General features: G+C 41.7%; 2 protein-coding genes across 4 annotated transcripts in view; both read right to left on the reverse strand.

The window, feature by feature from the left end:
• LOC103480483 (insulin receptor substrate 1-B) overlaps positions 1-4,354 on the reverse strand; it is a 52,608-nt gene extending 48,254 nt beyond the window's left edge. Inside the window, exon 1 of one of the 2 annotated variants that reach the window (XR_014084608.1) lies at positions 3,393-4,354. Coding sequence is in view for 1 of the 2 variants with exons in the window: in XM_008435440.3 (XP_008433662.1) it covers positions 3,393-3,741 (349 nt within the window). In the remaining variant the exon portion in view is untranslated. The remainder of the gene's footprint in view (positions 1-3,392) is intronic. The other variant, XM_008435440.3, reaches the window with a different exon arrangement.
• Positions 4,355-8,433: 4,079 nt separating this feature from the next.
• Positions 8,434-23,708, reverse strand: agfg2 (ArfGAP with FG repeats 2). 2 transcript variants are annotated; one of them, XM_008435435.3, is made up of 14 exons: positions 23,351-23,708; positions 21,945-22,038; positions 19,465-19,580; positions 18,140-18,284; positions 17,669-17,789; positions 17,471-17,575; positions 16,296-16,328; positions 13,518-13,766; positions 11,633-11,705; positions 11,493-11,536; positions 11,194-11,286; positions 10,521-10,640; positions 9,675-9,745; positions 8,434-9,569 (listed from the first exon to the last, which is right to left on the reverse strand). In XM_008435435.3, exons 1-14 carry the CDS (start codon positions 23,515-23,517, stop codon positions 9,522-9,524), a joined length of 1,479 nt encoding a protein of 492 aa, XP_008433657.2. In that variant the 5' UTR covers positions 23,518-23,708; the 3' UTR covers positions 8,434-9,521. The 2 variants fall into 2 exon arrangements, with proteins under 2 accessions (XP_008433657.2, XP_008433658.2); XM_008435436.3 differs by lacking the exon at positions 16,296-16,328.
• Between the last annotated feature and the right edge of the window lie 677 nt (positions 23,709-24,385).

Consider the following 24,385-nt stretch of genomic DNA (forward strand, 5'->3'; position numbering starts at 1 on the left):
TGAGGATCTGCAGGACAGCGTGGCCTTTGGGCTTTACACAAACCCCCGAGGGGGAGTGGACGATGACGACGTCACAGGACCCTCTCGAAGGTCAGAAAAACTTGCTCGACTTTCTGCGAGCAAAAAAAAAAAAAAAAAAACTTTTTTTTTTTTTTTTTTTAATCAGCCTCCTTATCTGTCCTTACGCAACAGAGAACCAGCAGGTTATGAGAGGCACCTTGAACTCATATCTTCGATTTGCTGAGGTTGCGTCATGTGTCCCTTACGGCCCGACCGGGCCATACGGGACCAGGTGATCTGGGGCTACTGTGACAGCTGTGTTTACACTGCGGCTGACAGACACTGTTTGAGAAATATTCACACGGATGACGTGTTTGTTGGGTCTTTTTTTTTTTTTTTACATGTTTAACGATTGGTGAAAACCTGACCGGCGTTTCTTTGCCTACTTTTGAAATATCCGATCTCCACTTTGGATCCATGCTCTCCCCCCCCCATCCCCCCCCCTGCCCACCGTGTGATTCTGCACCATCAGCAGGAAAAGAGGAGCAGAAAACATGAGGACAGGGTGTGTTTGAGCTGTTGGGACACAGAGGCAAAAAAAAAAAAAAACCTCGCACACAGCTGAGGCCCAACAGAGGAGGGGAGAAAACACACACTAGAAGTCTGAGAGTAAATGTGACACCAGCACGATAAGAGCCGTGGAGGCGACACTCCTACGCTGCTGTCCGGTTACAGGGCGCCAAAATGTATTCAACATACAAGTAATTATTTATACGGACCATGATTTGAATGGAACAGGACAAAGAGAAATGATTATCGATAACGATGTCGACACCAATATATTGTACACATCTAGAATTTTTTGCAAAACTTTGTTAGTTCAACATATTTTTATTTTTCTTGTTTTATTGGCTCTAGTGGCCTTTAATTTTGTGAACTGACAGGAAAGTGGGTACTGAGAGCAGGGGGAAGACATGTGGCAAAGATCACCAGGCCGGGAATCGAACCTGCGGCGGCCGTGTCAAGGACTAAGGCCTCTGTGTGTGGGTTGTGCTTAACCCCACCGCAGCAACCCCCATTATTTTTTTATGTATTCTTATTTATGAAATTGTATGTTATTTGTGCTATAAATGCAGAAATGTACATTAATGTATGCAAAATTATTTAATAATATTAATGGATTTTATCAAAAGCAAAGAATGAATGTAAAATCTATTAATAAAATTACGTGTTATAGCGGCAGTGAAATTAATTAATTGAAAAGTCATTAAAATTTTTTATTAAATACGTAATTTTAAAAAATCTAATTTATAAATCTGACTCTTTTTTTGTCATAACGTGATAAATGCATGTGTCATTATTTTTATAATAATATTTATATTTCCTGGTCCTTTGGCTGCAGTGAATCGTTCAAACAATAAATATGGATCCGATTGGTTGACTTGCTCACTGACTCCACTTCAAGCCAATCAGCTTCCACGACAGCAGCATTAGCTCCGCCCACTGGGAACAGGAAAAGCTAAAACAACTTCACAATTCAATAGCAATTACTTTTAAAACATAAATCTCAAATGTTTCTGCTTCTTGGATTAATTACTCACACACTGAAGTAACACAGGAGTAAAAGCTTCTTTATCCTATGGGGATCCCCAAGGCTCAACGTTTGGTCCACTGGTATTTTCATTTTATCTCTTTCAGACATTAACCAGTATTTGCTTAATAGTTATATGCCTGCCATCATGTACAGTTGTGCTAGTCTTTTAGCCAGACCAGTGTGATGAAGCTATCTGCCTTGATCTTCTGCCTCACTCTGATAAAAGGCTGATAACTTATCTGAACGCCTGAAAAACAGAAACAATGGTTAGAGCCCAGCCTGAAACATCCTCACGCACATTCGCCAAGCAACCGGCTGCTTCTGTCCCTTCGCCAAAGCCGGCGCTCATAATTTTATTTACATGTATTCCTAATAAAAACAGTTGAAGGTCCATTTTTTAGGTCAAGTGTTTGAGTTTGTACTAAAATTACCTCTTGATAATATTTAACTTCTTATGCCTGATCCTGTACTTCTTTTTTTCTTTTATGGTTTTATAGATTTTCTTTGCATATTTTATATTTTTATGTCCTGTAATTTGGATTCTTATGACTTATGGTATCTCATCTCGAACAACGTTTTATGACCGTAGTCGTGTTTAACATATTAGCCGCGCAGCATCGTCAACCAGAACAATCACCGACAAAAGGGAGTTGTTCGTAATAATAACAGCGCAATTAGTGAGGTAATTCATTCTATAAAAACAGGTGTCAAAAATCTGGCCTTTATCCAAGGAAGAAAATTCAGCGTACTTGTATTAAGAAGACTATTGAAAAAATCGGAAACGTACAATGAAACGCAAAAATGAATAGCTAAAATGGCCTTAAATTCTTCAAAATGGAAACTAAAAGCAGAAGGATGTGGAAGAAAACAGAAAACCTTCACTCCAACGGAACAAAGAAGAGCTAAACTGATTAGACGGACCAAAGAACGTCTAATCAGTTGCTTGTAAAGACAGTAATTATTAGAACATGTCGGTGTGTAGCCAAGCTGTCGTTGACAAATTCCTGCAAAGGCCCGTTCGAGAAAAAAAGCGGCAGGTGATGAAGAGGACTTCAGGTAACGCACCCTGAACTCACTGGTAGCATCCGGCATCCTGACATAATTAACGTTAAGTAGCATTAATCTGTTGGAAAACATGTTGTTAATCAGAAACAGTCGTTATAATGGGCAAAATATTAGTTCAGATGAGTTAAACCTACAAACATTTCTACGGTAGATGCTTGATTTTTGCGCAGAAATGAAAGCAAACACTGTCTCCAGCAGCCTTTTTCATTTGGAGTAGAGTTCCCAATCTATTTACAAGAATGTCCATAGAAGCTAAAATAGAAACCGTGAGCTTTATTCACATAAATACAGCTAATATTCAGATCTCAACCGCCTGTCTGAAAGCAGCTTTAGAAATGAATGACTCATTCATTCCTTCAGTGTTTTTTTATTTTTTTTTTTATGTGGACTGTGGCCCTTTTGGGTCTCCATACTAACAGGGCATGTGTTCAGGCAAATCCAGCCACCTCTTTAAACTGGGCTGGGTTTCTAAAATCGAGCACAACAATGTTTATAAACACTTTCTTAAAAAGGTCAGCGAGGGTGGGAACCCACGCCACGCCACGCAGACTAACTCGTCTAGTCAAGCTGTAGTGGTTTTTAAATAATCCCCTCTTGTTACCCCCAAAAACACCAATGAAACATGTCCCGAGCTGCCCCGCAGAGCGCCTCTGCAGCCACTGCCACGTTTCTCCTCATCCACCATCCCAGTGCAGGAGGCGCGGGGTCTCGGTGAGCGTGTGTGCGGGCTTACTTTTGCACTGCAGCTCCACCATGGCCTGGAACCACTCGTCCTGGTCCTCCTCGCTCTCCGCGGCCACGGCGAAGCTCTCCGCCCGGGTGTACAGCACGATCATGTGCTTGTTCTTGGAGTCGGCCCGCTTGTTGATGTTGAAGCACGTCTCCAGCGCCACCGCCTTCTTCGGGACGGGGGCCTTGCCGCGGAACTTCTTCTCGCTCTCGTAGTACTCCAGGCGGGCCGGACCGCGCTCCGAGGCGGCGCGCAGCACGAAGTAGCGCCGGTGCATGGACTTCTGCTTGCGGAGGTAGCCGCTCTTGCGCACGTCCTCGTTGCCGTGCAGCTCGCCCGCTTGGCCCTCCATTGAGTTTGGTTTCCACCGAGCAAAACAGCAACAACAACAACAACAAAAAAAAAAATGTAGAAAAATAAAACTAAACAAACAAACAAACAAAAAAAGAAGCAAGCGAGATGGTCAGCTGGAATTGGTTCTCCCCTGCAACTTTCAGCGAGATGATTCAAACATGCTCCCCGGTCCGCTGACCCCTCTCCTCCACATCAATACAGCAGGCATGTGCGCGAGGAGAGCTGGAGGTCGGTCCGGACGGCTGCTGCGAGTCTGGACCCGGGTCTGTTTGTTGGCGTCTGTTGTTTTGGAAGGGGGAGCTTGTTTTCTCTCCAAGGGACGGAGCAGCGCAAGTTTTCCACGTGCGGCGCAGCTTTTACGCGGGGCTCCCCCCTCCTCCTCTGCCTCCCTTCTCTCCTCCACTACTACCGCTACTACTATTAGCGTCTCCCAGAGCTGTCTGTGCGCGTTAATCCCATTTACTGCACATCACAGCGTACGGAGCCCAGGCGTCTGTCCCCCCACCCCCGGCCCTGCTCAGCTCGGCTCTCTGGCGGCTGGAAGTGCGAAGAGGAGCTGCTACCGTGGAGCGGCACAGTCGCTCACTTTGAGAGGAGTCCGTGACCGAGCCGATTCGACGTGCCGGCTCATCTCCGCGAACGTTCTACTTCGTTCCTAATGTCACCAAACGAAAAATTATCCCATTACAACCTTATCTCAGGGATGCACAGTTCGAATATCTTTTTTTTTTATTTTTTTTAAATCGTTTAAGTAATTTGACTCAAAATCGAAATGTATATTTGAAGCATTTTCTAGAATGTAGTTCAGCTCATAGAGCATTTTGGACTCATGTGGGTAACTGTTTTTGTGGAGGCGTTGCATGTTTGGACTGTTATTCCCTCTGGTTTTAATGCTGTGCAGCTAGAAGATTTTTTTGGTCTTACTTTTTTTTTTTGCTTTCAAACAATTGTTATGATGTGTAACCGTGGCAACAGTGTGTTGTTTTTACAAATGGGAGCGGCTGACTAGCATCAGCATCACCTGAAATCCCAGAGAAGTTGGAAAGAGGCTTCACTGGTGCAGAGAGAGAAGGAGGAAGTTCGAACCATCTATTTTGTAGATCATTATGGGTAACAATCATCCCCTACTCCAATGTCTCTCTGACCAGTTTTCTGACCATGCAGCCAGACAGAGATTTAAAGAGACTTAGACTTATTGTCATTGCACAAATAAACTTGAGTAAAATTGACAATGAAATGTCATCACTTGGCCACCGTAGCACACACAAAATCACGTGTTCCGTTTTGAAGTTATAAATGTTGTTTTAGTACGTATACAAGAAAAAAGGGAGAAAGCCTGTCCTTTCATGTTATTTTCAGATACTACAACGTAGTAAGTTTTTTGTTGTTCAAAACAAAACTTTATTAAACGGTAGAAATAGGCACCGTTAGTGTCCGTTAGTGTAAGTTACTGTTGAAATCTTTCATGTATGGTTGCATTGCCGGTATGTATTAAGTTTGTAACTTTGTAACATTGTTTCTGTTTAGCGATGGCGCTCTAATGTGTTGTTTTAAGGTAGAGTATGTTTATGTTAATTAGATGCGAGGTTATCGTGAGGTTATCAGGTGCGCAATTGGTAGCCTAGATGTACGCATATAGATGTGATGATCGGTAGAAATTGAATGTAGTGTATTTTATGCTGCATATGATCGCATATTTACTGTATTTTTTGTCTTGATTTCAGTTTTACCCTTTTTATTGTCATTAAACCTGCTGACAACGTCCTTCGGTCTTCAGAGTCGTGACATGAGAAAGACGTTAGAAAGCCTTTGCATCAGACATGCACCAGTAACGGCACATCACGAGTGTGCCTATAACTAAATAATATACAAATAATTACTATTTTCAAACAGTAATGTAATGTGAACCCCCAGGAATTTAGTGCTGTTGACGATCTCCACTGCTCTGTCGTTGATGAGGAGTGGTGTGTGGTTGGGTCGAGACCTCCTGAAGTCGACAATGATCTCTTTTGTCTTGTCGACGATCAGGAGCAGGCTGTTTATTCTGCACCAGTCCACAAGATGTTGTACCTCTTTTCTGTAGTTCACTTCATTGTCGTCCTGAATGAGTCCCGCAATTGTTGTGCCGTCTGCATATTTCATGATGTGGTTGGTGTTAAACCTGGGACGACAGTCGTGGGTCATCAAGGTGAACAGCAGGGGCCTCAGGACACAGCCCTGTGGGGAGCCAGTGTTTAAAGAAATGACATTGGAGGTGTTATTACCCACACGGAGAGACTGAGTTCTCTCCGTGTGAAAGTCCAGCAGCCAGTTGCACAATGGAGTATTGAAGCCCATGTGGGAATGACGAAAGCAAATTAGTGGATTAGCACTGTTTTCCAATGACATGTTACTGCGAAATATCGTCTCAACTGCCTGGATGCTGAGTTGTTAGCAAGTCATAACTCTTTATTAAATCGTCATACAACAGTCTACAGTCAGAGGCCTCATCAGATACTTTGCAAGACTGACTGCTACGTGAGATCCTTTTTGCCCACAACATCACCAACCATCACAACTCTTTGAAGATACTTGTATGAAATGGATATTTGATCCACACTACCTATTTCACGCTTAGATGTGCTACACTGAACAGCCAAGGAGTAATTATGGAGGTCACACTAGGAAGTGAGATTTTACCTTATTTTGTATCATTAGCTAAATGATGGCTATTTAAGAATTTGTACCACTATTTATGCTTGGAGTGTTTGTTATTAGTGGTTTACATTTGCAGCAGGTATGGACACATACTAAATAACTATAAGAAGTTGACATATGTGAAAGTTAGAGGAGATGCGAAGCAAAGAGCAGTTCAGGAGCACAAGATCCGAGTTGAGCCAAATCATCTGGATCTCCAAAAAGAACCGGAATTCCCTTCACTAAACTCTCCTCCGTAGTACTCTAGAGCACGGTGCGTTCAGGAACTTCACCGCAGTTCTGACAACTAAACTTCCGATTAATACATGTTAATCCGTCTCACCTGGGAAGAGAGAACTTAAACAACTTAAGAGGAAGAATGCAGAAATATAAAACGATAAAAACTGTTATTAAAGAAACGGACTAAAGACAAAAACAAACAGAAATTTTTTTTTTTTACTCCATAGCACTGATCATGGACTAATGATGCAAACATGGATGGCTGATTTATAACTAGTCTTATATTTAATTTATTGCAATTCTATTTGCACATATAATCAAAAAGTAAATGCAAATCTTATTATGCGTTCCATTAAATTAACTGTGTTGTAAAAGTGTGCATAATAGGTGTTATATAATACCTGTACCTGTTATGTGAAAATAGACGACTAAAAAAACTTTTAAAAAAATCTGGTGCTGATAACAAAACGTTTCTGCTTTGCTTCTCTCATTATGCAAATCAGATCAAAGCAAACCACCTAATATTATGTGTTTTTAACTTACATTTATATAATGTTGCCACAATACAACAGTATGAAAGTTATTATTAAATGGATTTTGCCAAAAATAATTGTAGTGTGTAGACTGTAATGTTGTAACAACAACATGACAGGGACATTCAACATTATAGGGTGAATGCCCTTGTAGTGATTTTTTTTTTTTTCATAAATTTGACCTCGCACCGTACCGCACCAATAAACTGAAAAAAGTACCAGACTTTAAGTTAGTGCTGATAATATTAAACTCTTATTATATATTTATAAATAAGCTCATATGTAATTATTGACAGCAGTATTCTAACCAACATCTTCCAATTTTCTGTGTGTTTTCGCACGTTATCTTCCATCTCTAGTCTTTTAATGCGAACTCCTAAAGATTCCCACAGCACGTGAAGGCAGCATCCCTTCTCCTCTCCATTGTGGCGTAAGATTTCAGCCTTGGCGCTTCCAGGAGGTCCACCCTGGTCTATTTATTGTTTTTAAAAAAACAGTCCCTATCTGTCTTCTGTCGAAATGTGGATATATTGACGCGTGAACTCTGCAGATTCAGCAACTATGTCCAAAGAACGATGATTAAATCAGCAGAAATTCTCCAGACAGTAGCGAAATCAAGGGTCAACTTTAGAAATCTTTTGGAGCCGTTATTTCTATTCTTCATTTGGACGATGTTTCTGTATTAAATTGAAAAATCAGACATTTGACTGACTGTTTTCTGTGTTTAAAATCGTCTCTACGCTCAGTGGAATCTCCAGTCCTTTGGTTTTGTTAGATATAAGAAGAAAACAGGAAAAGCGCATTAAAATCTTTTAGATTGAAATGAATATTTTAAAACAACCAAAACGGGAACCATCTTCGTGCTGCATGCTTATGCAGTATGCATGCTGTTATGCAATATGCATCCCAAAGTAACCTTGTGCAGGGGGGGCAAACATAAAATAACAGTCTACCGCCCCCTGCTGTTTAGCAAAGTTACTGCCATGGGGGGGAACTACTTTTTAATTTCACCATGATTGTTGTAAACTTTCTTAGCTCAATGTTTCACAGTTCCCAGTCGTTTTTCACTGTAATGTCAGCTGCGTGAACGTTAAAAACTAAACTTTATTATAATAACTGTAAAACAGCCGTTTCTGCCACCAGAGATGAACGGATGGATTTTCAGAGATATTCTGAAGTGGTGAAGATGTTTCCACCATGTGTGAATAAAAACAGTCAAAGACACACAGAAAAAGCCTCACTATATTAAGAAGTTGATTTTATGAACATGAATACGTGTCATTACAAAGAGGTTAATACATGAAACTCTTACTTTTTTGTTCTTTTTGGCAAAACAAAAAGAAATAACCTTTACCTCAATTAAAAGAAACAAAAAAGCATTTTGGTCCAGTAAAATGAAGCTGTGAACTTTTTATACATATTTTATGTCTCTTATTGTTTTTTTTGTTTGTTTGTTTTTGTTTTCTGAAATTTGCTTTTACATTCAGTAGCATCTCCTTTTAGCCCTATAAGCGCATGCAGCCTGAGAGTGGAAAAACACTGATAATCACTGATCGATAATTTGACCAGGAATTTTAAAAAAAAGTGAGAAATGCAAACATGTTCCACACACACACACACACGCACGCACGCGCGTCTTTTCTTGAGACGCAAATTCACGTGCATCAAGAGGTTGTTAAGGCTGTTCAAAATTATTTGCAGGGCATGTGTGAAGACAAGTCAAAGTCTCTGTCCCACCAGCTGAGATTCAAAGATTTTAAAGCAGAGGATGTTCTTACCGGTGGGCTGTTTTTGCAGGGGTGTGTGTATATATATATATATATATATATATCGTTTTTTTTTTTTTGCACTTATAAGCAGGAGATGAAAGCACGATAGCAGCAGCAACATGTGTGTGTGTGATATAATTTGTGGGTAAAATTAAAGAGGCATTGTTCACTCGTGACTCCCACAGAGCCCTGAGGTGGCATCTACTGTCACAGAAAAACACCCTATGACACACACACACACGCACGCACACACACACGCACACACACACACACACACACACACACACACGCACACACGCACGCACACACGCAGTTTCATTGTTACATTCACACCCTCTTCTGTTATTTTTCTTTCCTCCACAAACACGTAAACACAGACACAGAGGAGAGAAGGAGGCAGGGAGGGCGGGATGGAGGAGGGTCCGACCCTCCCTGACCGGGTGGAAATACTCCAGAGGCTTTGAAATGGCAGCAGCTCCTCAAGTTCACTCCTCCCTCGGTTCCCAGCGAAGTGAGGAGAGGCGTGGGGTGAGGAGATGGAGGGGATGCAGGGGGAGGGGTCAGATGAAGGGATTTTTCGATGTCCCCCGACTGGGGTAAACATTACCCTGCAGAACGAGAGAGAGAGAGGCTGGAGTGAGAAACAGCAGCAAGAACGCCGCCTACATAGAGCAAGCCGGATTCCCCACCGGCTCTCCGGGCAGCGAACTCACCGTGAACGGGTTCACAGACATGGGCCGAGGGACTTTGGGCTGAGAGTCAGGCTCGGGGAACGAGGCGAAACCTGCAGCAGGAGACAGAAACGTGACGGTTAAAACGAGACCCAAACAGGAGCTGCATCCAGACGCACTGGAAAAACACAAAACAATCCAGCTCCAACTTAAAAAAAATCTGTTAATTAGTCACAAAAAATTAAGTTAAGTTGATCGAACTCACTTTATTTATGTTTACCTTTACAACTTCATAAATTAAACTCAATTTGACCAATTAACATATCTTCTTTTTTTTAAAGGTTTGAGCTGATTTTTTTTCAGTGCACTGGCTGCGTCTGTGTGTGTTCCTGAGCTGTTGACCTCTGGGTACCGGTCGGCGAATGACGAAATACTGAATGGACTGTATTCTGGTCTGGTCAGCAGTAAAAAAAAACACAGACTGAGATGTTTTTATTGGGGTTTTATGAGACAAACAAGTTCATTTTTATTTTTTATTATTGCTTTTTATTTATGTTAGGCGATGCCTCTCATTCCCCTAAAGGAAAAAAACTTGAATGAAAACAACTTTAAACCTGTCAAGGGTATGAATAATTTTGAGCGGCATAAATATACAATATTATTGAATAACTAATGAGCTCATTGTGTTTTTCTTCTCTTTATTATTCACTACATTGAGGAAATACATTATTTCCTCCTCAGTTTTGAGCCATTCAAGTTAATAAAAACACATTTTAAGGCCTTTTCTTTGCAAAGTTTGTGTTTTTATAACAAAACAACAGTATTTCCCTGAATAAAAGTTTTATTTCATGGTCGGCACATTAAGACAGCAAATAAAGCAAATCTCACCGTTGGTTTCTTGATTAGTGACTGACTCGTGGTGAAATGCATTCTGGGTGGCAGGAGCCGGGAAGGAAGCAGACGGAGGGAAAACGGAGGTGGGCGAAGTGACAAACGCACCGGAGTCGCCTGGGGGGAAGAAATCCGAGAGAGAAGACATCGTTACTCAGGTGAAGAGGAGACGGCACAGAGCGGCTTTCACTTTTCAGTTCTACGTCGAACAAAGAAGCAGGAGGAGCGTCGAGACGCCAAAGAGACGCCTTACTGGGTTACTGGTGCCGACAACGTAGACGTGTGTCGCTTATTCTGTCTTGTTTTATTACAACATTTTAATAAAAACTTAAAAAATCTGATTATGGGTTGATGCCAAAGAAGAAAAATTTGGATCTCAATTGCTTCACAGTCAGAGCAGCACTACTTCAACATATTCTCATGTATACTTCATAATAAAGACTAAGTACAGCGTAGAAAAATATTCCTAAAAGTACATTTTTTCCAAAAAAGTTAATGTGAGTAAATGTGACTAGTTGCAGCCCAACTCTGCCTGCAGTAGAGTGACGTTTTAAAGCAGCACTCGTTTGCCTCCAGGCAGCCAGACTCTGAACTCCGAATGCTTTCTTGCTGACAAAACGTGAAGAAAAAAAAAAAAAGTCTTAAAGCTCCTGCAGGGCATGAGGCTTACCTCCTGAGGCGCTGCTGAAGGGGTTACTGGGGGAGAGGGCAGCAGGCTGCTGGGAAGCCGACCCGGCGCTGGAGCTGAATGGGTTTGGGAAATCTGAGACACACAAGGAGCAACAGGGAGGGGAGGGGGGAGATAATTCACCATGCGTCGGGTTAACAGGGCAAATTCCTGCCTATTCAGATTGACTCTAAGTCTGAGCGTGATGAGTGGTGGTGTTGGACGGCTCCTTTAGGATGAAAGGGGCTGAATGTAAAATGCAGCGCGGGGCTGGATGGATGCGGCCTGTGCTCTGTACTCACTTCCAAAACTTTGGGAGCTGGATACAGCATCGACTCCGGGAGAGCTGGGGGGCGGAAGAGCAGAAGAAGATTAAAAAAAATATGTAAAAATCGATCCAAACCCGACCGCGTTGAAATAAAAACTGCTTTTCTCTTCATACCTGGCAGGAGTGGAGCTGGACGAGAGCCTGCTGCCAAAGATAGCGCTGTACTGAGGAGGGCCACTAGGTGGAGCTGCAAGCAAACATTTCACAGGGACAAAAAAAAAACTATCAGGATATGACCTCAGGCCCTTTCATTAACCCTGTTTTAAAAGATCAAGTCCTACCATTACCTTAAAACGTGAGTAAAACTCTGATAAAGGGCTCAAACTGTTGCACTGCAGTGTGTAAGTCATCGGGGGGAAACAAGAATTAATCAAATTAGGAAAAAAAAAAAAACCTTTCTGAGTTTGACTTGATATGGATCAAAGAGCGCTGAAGCAGAAAATCAATAAAGAGCTCTTCCTGCCAGACAGAGAAGGCTGAGATGAAGCTGGAAAACAACAACAACAGCAAGGCTTCTTGCGGAAAGGCCCAGGGCTCCTCACACGCGTTACCTCCATTAAAGCAGCCAGCTTGGTATTTAGACAAACATGGCCGATCGCTTTAAACCCAGTCAACGGGGTCCTTTGAACCCGACAGTGCAGAATCTGGAGTAAACACAATGAGCATAATTCAGCTGCTACGAGTCTTGGCATTTGGAGAGTAACGGTGTTACGCAACTAAGCTGAGCTGGCCATCAGAATCTGGATCACACGCACTCCTTACACTGCCTCTGTGCAAGAGTCGGAGTCAAAACCCAGAATATCACTACAGCCACAGTACCGGGGGAAGAAGTGCTTTCACATTTTTTTAACTTCTTTTATTTTTTAATTCTTCTCCCCATTCCTGTCACAATAAACAATAAATCAGTTAAATCGCATAATCAAGTAAAAGAAACTCTGTGATTTTTATTTGCTTGATTTATTGTTTTTCTTTTTTCACCAAAAACTGAACGATAAAAGTCTTCCGTCTGGTGTTTTGGTCTCAACTATCCCTTTCTTCTTTTTTTTTTTTTTTAGATAATCTTAATAATTTCTTCATAATTTATTTTTTATTGTTTCTGTTCTTTGAGAATGTGTTCTTGCATTTTTATGCCATTATTCCTATTATATTACTTGAAAATCTTCTCGAAACAACAATCACAGTAAGTTCTGGGACAATTTATCATCCAGCAAAATTTGTGACAGGCCTATTGGTGAAAACACAAAGATACAAATCAATTCAGAAAGGAAAAGAGGCAGAGCAAAAGATAAATAAATGTTTCATGTTGTCTCCCTCTTACGTTTTCCTCCTTTTAAAAAATTAGATAATTTGCAGTCGATTTAGCAGCATTTTCATACTTTAGGTAGCTCCTCATTTACTTCAAATAAAATTGGATGTAGATTAACAGCAAATGTATTTTCTGATTCAGAAAACTTTATTGATCCCAAAGGGAAGTTAAATTAAACAACCATGGCCGCCTCATTCCAGTCCCTAACAGTCGGTTCACGCTGCACCGTCCGTCTCTTTCTTTTCTCCCCTGATGCCAGAAGAACATTCCACAGATTTCCTTCTGTTCCTTTAAGTCGTGGAGGTTTGTATCCTAGATACATTATCTTAAAATCACCAGGAAGGGAGTTTTGAAAGTGAGTTGATTTACTTTATTAACATATTTCCAGTCATCCAGAACCTTCAACCAACCCCCGAAAAATGTTTCTATTTCCTACACAGACTTGAATGTTGGACTTTTACTAAAAATTCAAGAGTGTACAGGAAATCCTGCCAGATTAAGGATTTATATTTATCCTAAAATGAGCCAGAATCCTTAGCATTCCTTTAATGAAGTGGCTCCCCAGGCTGTTTAGAGGGTCTCACAAAATGCTTCTTCGGACTTTGACCTCTTGATCAAAGTTTAACTACGGTCTGCTTCTGTTTGTTTGGGCTTTTAAACATTACAAAGCAGCGAGTGACAAACATTGGATACCTGCAGCTGAAGATGTTTCAGAAAAGACACTGTCCAGCTGCGACACGGCAGCGTACTTGTCCCGGTTGCTGGAAACGCTGACCGGCGGTGTCGTCTGGCTGACGCCGACCGGCTGCTGCTGCTGCGGCTGGGACAGAGACTGTGGGAGGGACTGCTGCTGAGGATGGTTCAGACCTCCGAAATCTACACTCAGAGATTTTGGGAAGGCCCTGAAGGGCCCTGTGACTCCTGAGACTGACACTGTACGACCTGAGGGAGAGAAAACAGCAGCTAATGACGATGAACTACGACCTTTGGAGCTCTAAAAACCTGCTGTGTGGACAATAGACTGACTGTGGTAACATTTCAAAACTAGACACCAACATGATGTTTAGAAAGTTTTACATTAGCAACACGTACACAGTCATAAACACGTATAGTCTTTAAAAATATAGTTTTCATGAATTGTCAGAAAATATAAGTACACCCATGCAGCTTTAATTGGACTTAAGACCTAAATTAATTGATGATCAACAAGCATGACCAGCAGGAGTTGGACACGCTTCCTGCTCTGTGGTGAACATGTGTGGTTCAACACATTGCCAGAATGGAAAAAGAAAACAGCATCGTGACTTCAGTTTGCAAAGTTTTGTCTCAATTAGCCACAAGATTTCTGATGATTGTGCTTTGAGCAGGTCAAACAAAGTAGAAATGTTTGGCTCGCAATGGAAAAAAATGTGGTCCTGCAATGGTCTAATCAAAGTCCAGACTGCAGCCTAATTGAGATGTAGAGAAATTGATATCTGCAAAAGCTAAGGAAGCATGGGGTGTACTTAGTTTTTCCATTTTTGTTTGAACTTGGAAGCTGGCTTTTAAAAACTGCTTAAGAACTGTGCTATTATCATACACTAGGACTAAATTGCAATGCGTTGTTTTGACTCTTTCCGCTGCTGTTTTTTTTTTTTTTTCTGAAATAATTTATCTTTTTAAACCCTGCGGCTTTCTTTTTGATATATTTCTTTTAACTGATGCGCTCTCGGCTCGATGTACATAAACGTCAAGCAGAGAAAAACAATCTCACGCCAAGCTGACATTTTCATGCTGTGAAGATAATCGGTGACAGCGTTAGCTTTGTGCACGGGGAATGCGGAATAAAACAGATATCAGTTTTAAGCTTTAAACTTAAAAAAAATAAATAAATAAAAAATAAGCACAACAGAAAGGGCGACAAGATCTTTAAAAGCAACAGTTAGATCCTAAGAATAGCCTCCATGTAGAGAGCAGCAGCTAGCCGCAACGCATGCTGGGTATCAGCTTCTGCTAGCATGGAGACGAAAAGGTGAATCCATCTCCCCCCCGCCCCCTGTCAGCTGACGAGCCGGAGACAGAGACCAGACTTGACCCGATTCAGATAATCCACCGATTCCACGCACGCATCACCCATGCCGCTTGTTTCTGGGCTCTGGTGTCATTTGTGAAGCGTCGGCTAGGCCCTATCTCGGCAGGCGTACCGCGGACTTCTAAGAATACTTGTTTGGAATGGGATTACAGCTGCCTGCGCCCCACATAGTTTTCAAGAGCTTCAGCGGCAACGTGGTGCGAAATATCAGCGGCCTTGTGCTGACGAAGGCCGCAGCAGCGGGAGGCGCGGCCCAAAAATAGCCCTGCTTTAAGCTCGCTCTATTCCCTCTGAGTAAATGTGTCTCCTTGACCCTCCCAGACCTGAGACCTGAGCTTTGAAGTGGCAAACCTGACTGATGAAGAAAATGACTGACCCCAATTTCAGTAGGTGATGCCTGACTGCAGTGATTTAGATGGTGAAAGTAGTGAGGAGATTTTGCTCTTGCTGTCACATACAGCGCCTTTTTAAGCGTATTTATAACACTGGAGCCTTTTTGAAGTTTGCTAATACAACAACAAACTGCAACACAATTTAATGGGGGCGGGGGGAAATCTACACAAGGTGAATAATTATGAAGTAAAATAGTACACAGTTTTCAAATGTAGCTCACAAAACAATCTGAAAAGTGTGGCGTGCGTTTGTATTCTACGACGGCGTATCAGTGCCACTGTAGATAAAAGGAAAAGGAGGAAAACCTCTCCCAAAAACAAGTACATTTCTGAGCTCCAAAAGTTTAAAATTTGCAAGATAAAACTCAGTAGCTTTTAGATGAATCTTTGAAATTACCTAGGAAAAAAGTGGAAATTTTTGAGTTCCAAAAGTGAAATATTTGTGAGAACAAAATACTAAGATGATAGAAATTTTGATTTTTTTTTTCCTAGCAAATATTCAACATTTAAAGTTCAGAAATGTCCACATTTTTTCTAGAAAATTTAGTAAGATTAGTGTTTTTTAGTGGAAATTTACTCCTCTTTTGTTCTATCGACAATGACCCTGGTATGCAACTGTAGTATTTCGCTCCCGTTACACTGATGTGCCTAAATAAAGTCACTTGGATCCAATTTGCAGCCCTAATTGCAGAAAAAGTTTTTTTAGTGGAGTCTTGGAGTCTGAATACAAACTCCAGTATTTTCAATCATAATAGATTTTGAAAACCATGTGTCATTTTCCTTCTACTTCCCAATTAACCACAACTTTGTGATGGTCAATTACAACAAAATACATTAAAGTTTGTAATGGAAAAAAAAAAATTGCAGTTTGTTGTAAATTTACATGCACGTAAGACGCGGCCAGCACTGACACATCCACAGATAAGGCATCTATTATAAATGATACACAGAGGAAGTACTTATCGATTCCAGCCACTCAGCACAAACTCGAAAAGCAATGAGTCTTACCTAAAGTGAAGTGGTTTTTGAACGAGCTACTGGCTACGAGGTTGAAGGAAAGAGCAGAGAAACATCAGATAGACACAGAGAGAGAGAGAAGAAAAAGGAAAACGTCACTCATGTCAGATCACCCCATCTTTCCTGCTGCTTCCTGTCGACAGCTGAGCAGCCTGCTTGGTTTTAAGATTCATGAAAAGCAAACCCAGTGTGGCAACATGATGACACGACAAAAATCAGAGAGAATATACATGGATGATCCTGAGAAACAGCGTGGCAACGACATTATAGCTGTGTTCAAAATGTTCACTCATTTGCTATGTTACGTTAAGCAGCCGTTTTTGCATTTTTTACAATACTCCGTCCTGAAAAACCCCCCACAGCTTGAAATGTTTGACATGTTTACAGTTTAGGCTGAAGATCGGAGATCTGGCTTTGGTATGCACTTAAAAACAAATCTCAAAAATCTTCTGGCTCTAGATGAGCTGCCTAACAAGTGCCACTACATGTAAATGTAAGGCTCATCGATGCTTGTTCCAGTTTCCAAACGCAAGCAACATTGGTGTTAACATTAGCACTAGCTAACAGGCTATTGCTGGCATAAACGTTTTGGTAATTTAAAGAGGTATAGTCTCTAGATATATTTATATTTCCAAAAGTATACTATTTAGAGATAATATACTTATTTATATTTCAGAAACTATATTAGTTAAAAGACAATGCACTTATCTGAAAGGCGGCAACACTTAATATTAGCATTCGATTATAGGGATAACAGTAGAGTTGGCAGTTTTATACGAATGGCCCTCCTAAAGTACAGCTCTAAATTGCATAAAAACCTATTGTTAAAATGCACAGGAGTTTGTGGTTTTAAATATGACAAATTGTGAAAAAGCTAAAGACAAATGACTACTTTTATAAGGGACTGCATAATGTCTGAATGGACATTTCAAGCACTGCTTGTCTACATTTTCACATTTCAATCACAAAGAAGAAAAACCCCACTTCACAAATATTTTATATATTTAAACACTGATGTAGGCGAGACGATCTCAGTTGTGAATAAAACAATAAAGGTGAATAGTTTTTTCTAATAGCATGAGGTGTTCTCCTTCACTTTCAAAGCCTGAACAAACTGCCTTGCATTGATCTATGTTTTTCCAAAGTAGAGGGAGACCAAAGCCCACCTGAGGGTCTAGGGAGGGCGGGGAACGATGGGCCGTGGCTCTGACCTCCCAGTCCTGACGACAGGGATCCCGGTCGCTGTCTTTCTATGCCACACAGCGTGGAGTCTGGATCACAAGAAAAAACAAAAACATGTGATAAAGCCTAATACCACAAACAAGAAAGAAAAGAATTCCTCCCACGGAGGATCAACCTCTGACCTTTCAGAGGGGGATCTCGAAAGCTCTGCGAGCGCGAAGGTCTGGCCGTGAACGCGTCGGTCCGCATGTCAGCGGGCGAGATGGTGGGAGCGCGATCCCATGATGGCAGCTGCGACTGAGACTGGAGGAAAAGAGATAAATAGAAAGGGGAGTTAAAAATGGAAAAGGCAGACGGGGTGAGTCTGTTTCATCGTTTCTCAATAATTCATAAGTGGAGCCTTTGATGTGGAGGCTACCTGGCCCTCCGACTGCCCAACCTATCAGCCTCTCTGCTGCAGCACTGAAGTGAATTCAGGTCATCTCTTCACCTGCTGTTCTCCTTTTCTTTCCGGCTCTCTCTCTCTGAATATCCTGCCTCCTTTCATTTCCTCTTTTTCATGCAGTTTTTACTTCTGCTCTCACTTTATTTCCCTTCTTTTATTGATTCTCCATTAGCGTCTCCATCCACTTAATGCATCTCTTGCTTCTTACCAGTGGCCTCGCAGATCTGGCATTAGGGGGCAAGTTATGGGAGGGGCCCTGGCTCGATAATGGACCATGGGAAGAGGGAACGGCTTGGACGCCGGGACTCCAGGGGCCCTCCACGTCCCTCCGGTTTTTGCTTTTGGAAAAATGCCTGTAAAAAGACAGGGAGAAACATAGTTTGTGCCATTAACCAGGCACGCTTTGTTACAGCCTAATATTAAGGGGCTTGTTATGAAAAATGCGTATTTTGCACGTTTTTGTGCTTCCATTTTGGTCTCAACTGCTTCTAAAAACAGACCATGCGATTAGAAAAATACGTTTTTTGGTGTCTGGAAAATTAGACGTTTCAGAAACCCCGTCATTGTTAAGTCACATTCAACGGGCCGTCGCCTGGCAACCGGCGCCAAGCCCAGCCTGTTAGCTAGCAACCCGGTTGGTGAGCTGTTCGCGCTGTTCAACGGCTGCTCGAAAAGAAAAGAGTTTTGTTGTTGATGTCTTATCCAGAAACCACTTGCTGTATTCTTGTTGGTTGTGCCGGAGACTCTTCTTCTAGTTTTCAAAGATGTACAGTTATATAATTGCGCCACTGTTAGACGCCATTTTGTGCGAGTGTAGACGTTGAGTTGGGGGGAGGGGGGGGCGTGGCCAGCAGCAGCTAATTGGATTTAAAGTGACAAGACGCCCTGAAACGTCTCATTCTGAAAGGAGCTTAAAAGAGGCAGAACTAAAGTCTCATTGTCTTCAAGAATTATTTTGTGTAAAAAACATAATGAGCATGTTTGTATTACTCTATCCTAACATGTTGAAAGAAACATATCAGGTCACCTTCAAGATTTAGAAAAACCAATTGGTAAAACAGAAAATGGACGGAGTGTGCAGCCATGCTACATAGACCTTCTATGCAGGAAATATGGGTGAACTCTGGGGATGTAAACACAGCATGGTTGTCTCCACAGCCATCAAAGCAGTCTCTCTACAGGAAACATTTTTTGTGGGAATAGTAATCAACTGATATCTTGGATTTAACCAAAGCAACAACAGTGTGTGTGGACTCAACACAGTTTCTCCCATCGATAATGCAGGTAGTTAACAGCCAGGCCATCAAAATGAGTGCAGCTTTAGCTTCTTGTATGTATTGTAGAAGCCATGTTTATTTCCTGTGTGTCTGAGTCAAATAAAGAAGAGAACATCCGACAGATACTGCCGTTTGATCTACAGATAGGGAATGTTTCCTGCCTTAAAAGGAGTTTTATTTATTTATTTTTTAAAGAAATTGCATTGATGAAATTACCTATTTTAAGATTGAAACGAGGTATTTTAAAAGTTCTCACCATTTCTTCTTCTCATATTTATCCTGAAGAAACTCTTTGAACTTCTGAGGATCCTTTAAGTCGGGGCAGCCATCGGCCTTCGGGTCAAACACGCACAGCCAGGTTCTTCGACCAACCTGAACACACACGCACACACATTTTACATGTCGACAACATTAAAAAGAGGGCAGTGTTGATTTGATTTGGCTGAGGAGTTATGGTCGATTTCTAGATGCCGGAGTTTAAAATTAAACCACAATCCCTATTGGTTTCAGACATTTAATGAAAGAGATCTTTCACAAAAATAAGAAGAGATTTATTCCCCCCCCGCCCCCCTCAGTGATTCATCTGGTGCAAGAGTCAGAGTGCAGCAAATAAACACTGCCTGTGAGTCATGAGTGGTTAGATCACTGAGAGGATGATGATGGGAGCAATCTTGACCCTCCACACTTCAGCTTCGGTGCACATGAAGCTCGACTTGGAAACACACGCGGATCTGGGTTACCACCAAGCAGATCAGTGCGCAGTCATGCCTGATGTACTTCATCCATCGTCTGCGTCATGTAACCGATCCCCGAGGCTCCCACAGTCACACTGCGGCGAACTCTCCATTCATTTTCATTACATTCCAGCTGAATGTATGTGGAAAATGATCAACGACGATTATGCAAAATGACCTATTAGAGCGATTGTTGAATAAGCAGCAGATCAGCTGAAGGGTGGTAGTTGTCATAGCGATGTAACTGTAGCTCAACAGACTGAATTTTACAGCTGATAAATATTTGACACTTTTATAATATGATAGCAACAGATCCAATAGACAACAGAGAACAAATAATCAGAGATGAGCTGACCAGGCTTTTCCTGGCTGATCTCTGGCCAGCTTACAGATGAATCTCTAAAAACTAAGAACTAAATGAATGAGAATTTGATTCAGTAACTGAGGTTAGCTGTAAACATGTTCCCTACATTTCAGGGCCTAATTAATTTAAAAGTATTCCAAACTTAGAGGTAGTTAAATAAATCAAAACTTTAAGAAGTTAGGCAGGTGTTTGTGCCCTTCCGCCTAATCTTACTTCAATAGTGATTCACGTTGGGGAACCAGTGAGCGGCCCAGTGCTGCTGTGGGTGTTAAAAAAAGAAAAATTGTGTAAGTGTACAGCTTCCTGTCAATCAAACAGAAACTCCCAGATCTGAACGGATGCTCTGCGGTGAACGGACGCTCCTCTGGGGTCTCACTGCGTGTGTAATGGAGCAGGGCTGTCAACACAACACTATGAGACACCAGAAATGTCTCCGCTCACTCCACCCCACAGATGTACAATAGCTAACTTAAAATATATTAGTCCTTATCTAAAAGGTGCAAAACCACATAAATTAATCTCTCTGAAATATATAAATACTAAAAATGCAATAATTGCAGTTCTGAAGGAAAATTCTTATACATTTTTTGTGAAGTTATCAGCTGCAGTTTCCTATTTATGCTGGTTTTAGATTATTCCTACAATCATCCACAATCAAAAGAACATGAGGTACTTTTTTTTCCTTGTCCTAGTTGATACGTGTCATGTTTATAAGGACATTTTTTGTACAACTAAAAACTAAGAATGACACAAAATTATTTGTTTAAAAAACGACACAGTTTCAAACTAACACCCCTTAGGCCAGTGAAAGCTTTTTACCTTTCATTTGCAATTTATTCCACGCAGCGGCTCAGTTTAAAAAAAAAAAAAAACTTTTGGAAAAATTCCTGACTTCCACAGATTTATTTTATACAGCATCTTCCATCCATCCATCCATCCATTTTCTTTACACCCTTGTCCCTTAGTGGGGTCGGTAGGGGCGCTGGCGCCTATCTCCAGCTAACGTTCCGGGCGAGAGGCGGGGTTCACCCTGGACAGGTCGCCAGTCTGTCGCAGTATACAGCATCTAGTTTTATATTAATTTCCACTATAATTGAAAATAATATTCAGAAAAAAGAGGAGTCTGATTTGCTGTTTGATCTGTAGGATTAAGCTGCTTTTTATTGGGTTTACTGTAAATGTCAACATTGGATTTTTACAAGACTTTCGTGTTTTGAAAAGTGGTAAAAATCCAGTCACCTGCTGAGCATTGCCAGTAAAAAATAACCTGTTTTTCAATCATAGGAAACTGTTTGATTGGTTATTGTTTCAACAAATCCAATAATACAACATATTTAAATTAAAACAAACAAAAAAAACAACATATTTTTAAAAGTGAGAAAAATTTCAGTGTTATAAGACAACAGTTTCTTTTGAATGTATACAGAACTTATGAGATTAGCTCAAATGATGACCTCATGCAACATTTTATATTCTACATCAAAACTATTTAAAATAAAATGTTTTTTTCCAAAACCTCTACTTACTTTCTTTCCCTAATCAAATACCTGGCAACTAAACCAACAACCTACTGGCTCCATCTGGCAACGAAGCAAGAAGCAACTCAATTAGGAGGTGAAAAGACGGAGCGTCACTTACCTCATTGCCATGGTTCTGGAGGAATTCCACTTCCTGTTGGGAGAAAGTTGTCATGGAGATGGATTTGACTCTGTGGGGAGGGTTGAGGCCTCTCCTGGGATGTAGAGGAGAGATAGAAAAAGTAACAAAGATATATTCTTACATCAAAGAGGTGGACAGTGAGGATTTAAAACGAGTGTGCATGTCAGAGGCAGCTGACAGGTGCATCTCAATAAATTAGTATGTTCTGAAAAAGTTTCTCTCTTTCAGTAATTCAATCCAAAAAAGTGAAAAGTCAAACTGTTAGTTGATTATTACTCACTGGAGGTGACTGCTAAAGTCAAGAGGTGAAGTCAAAAGGTGAAGAAGCTGAATGTTTAGAGAGTACCGTAGCTGCTGATGGAAAGTTGAGTGGAAGGAAAAAGTGTGGCAGAAAAGGGGATGCAAGCAACAAGGCTGACACGAGTAAGGAAAATAGAAATTTGTACCACTGAGCAACTGTGGGTTATATTTAATTTTCCTCTCAAGACAGTGCACCTTTTTTTTTAACCACACTTTTTCCTTCCACTAAACTTTCCGTTAATATGACTGCAACTAATCGAGCCATGACTTTTCCTTGAATTCAGTAACTGAAACAAATGAACTTTTTTAAACACAATTCACTCAGATGCACCTGTGGATAAATAGCAGGTGATAGGGGACATATTTGACACGTGACTGTGGATTTTTTCGGGGGGAGGAACAGATTTGTTAGCGGGAAAAGGTGTCCGGGTGTGTATGTGTGTGTGCGCGTGTGAAAAAGAAAGAGACAGAGAGAGAGAGAGAGAGAGAGAGAGAGAGAGAGAGAGAGAGAAGGGGCGAGGGGGGAGGGCATAAGTTTTCGGTAACCAGAGCCTCCTACTTTCTCCATGCTGGGGGACACAAAGTGGGACACTGCTGTGCAAGATTGCGCAATAACTAACAACCCGCCTTCCTGTGGAGTGCTGGGACTCATCATGCAGAACAAACTCTGACACTACACACACATTCACGCCCACATTTGCAGAGGATCCTGGAAAGAGAGAGGAGTGTATCAAACCTGCTGCATGACGGTATAAAAGCTGGAAAATGACCAACTAGCGGTCTGTCGTTATATGAAGCTGCTGGGAGGACAGGCAGAGGGAGAGACAGAGGCAGACACTGCGTAAATTAATGTGCGCACACACACACCATCATCATCATCATCATCATCATCATCATCATCATCATCATCCAGGGCTGCTGCACCAACACCCGCCTGTTAATGTAGGGAGGGGGGAAATATAAAATAATACCCTGCTCTGCACAGTCTGGGCGGTGCACGGTGCAATCTCAGGCCTGGTTAGTTTTACTCCACAGCTCCGTCTGCATGTTAGGTCTAGATGTGCAGAAACGGCTCGTTTACTCACAGCATTCCGGAGCACGACGTGCAGACGAAGCTGCCCACCGTGATGTCCGTGTATGTCACCCCGGGCTGGTTGCACTCGAAGCAGTGTTTGTTTACCCAGGACTGGGCCAGCTCTCGGACCTTGCGGGAGCAGATCTCCTGGTTGTCCCGGTGCTTTCGGTTCGACATGGTTGTATCTGGCCGGTGCCTGCAGACACGGGCTGGGAGCGGTACGAAAACACCTCCTGCTCCTCCCCCGCCCCCCCGGGAGCCGCTCCGATCACTGCACGGAGCGCCTCACGCCCCGCATTACGGAGAAGGCTTTTCTGCGGCTTCACCCCCGGAGCACGGCTACACACACAGACACACACACACACACACTCATACGTGCGTCAAGTTGGACAGAAGAGCCACGAAATCATACCGGAAGTACAGCAGAGTTACTTCAAAATAAAATACGGCAACGGGTGGCGCTTTTAAAATTGTGTTCCAATATAAACGCGTTGCGTGTCAAAATATTTTTAAAATAATTTTTGATGATATCTAAATGGGGAAATTGTCGTGGCCACCTGTCAATCATTCTAGAGGTTTGTCACCGACTGACCAATCAGCAGTCCGTATTTACCCAGAAGTACACAACTATTTAGAGCAACATCCGTCAACATTGTAGGGGTTCTTCAATGCATACCTAGTTCGGGCTTTTAAGTATTTGAGGAAGTAGAGGGAAAAATACAAAAGGAGTCTGGACTAATGCAAGAAATGGATGAAGGCCTGCACCCGACTTCATGTCCAGTTGAATGAAACCGTGATCACTACGACTACCACATGTTCGTCTGAAAGAAGGCAACTGGGAGTAAGCGTCCCATTTTTTCTGTCATAAGGACTCTTATTGACTCTTATCGATAGTCGGCTCAATAAGTGAAGGCTGTTATGTTTGATTTTATGTGTGTAAATTAAAATGGTAGCTCTATGAAAGCATGCTGCAGTTGTATTTACATTTAAGCACCTTTTTATGCCAATGTTTATTTTTTAAGAATTTTTCTGAAGATTTTCATAA

The sequence above is a fragment of the Poecilia reticulata genome, chromosome 18 (genome assembly GCF_904066995.2).
Source record: "Poecilia reticulata chromosome 18, P_reticulata-male-v2, whole genome shotgun sequence".
Lineage (NCBI taxonomy): Eukaryota > Metazoa > Chordata > Actinopteri > Cyprinodontiformes > Poeciliidae > Poecilia > Poecilia reticulata.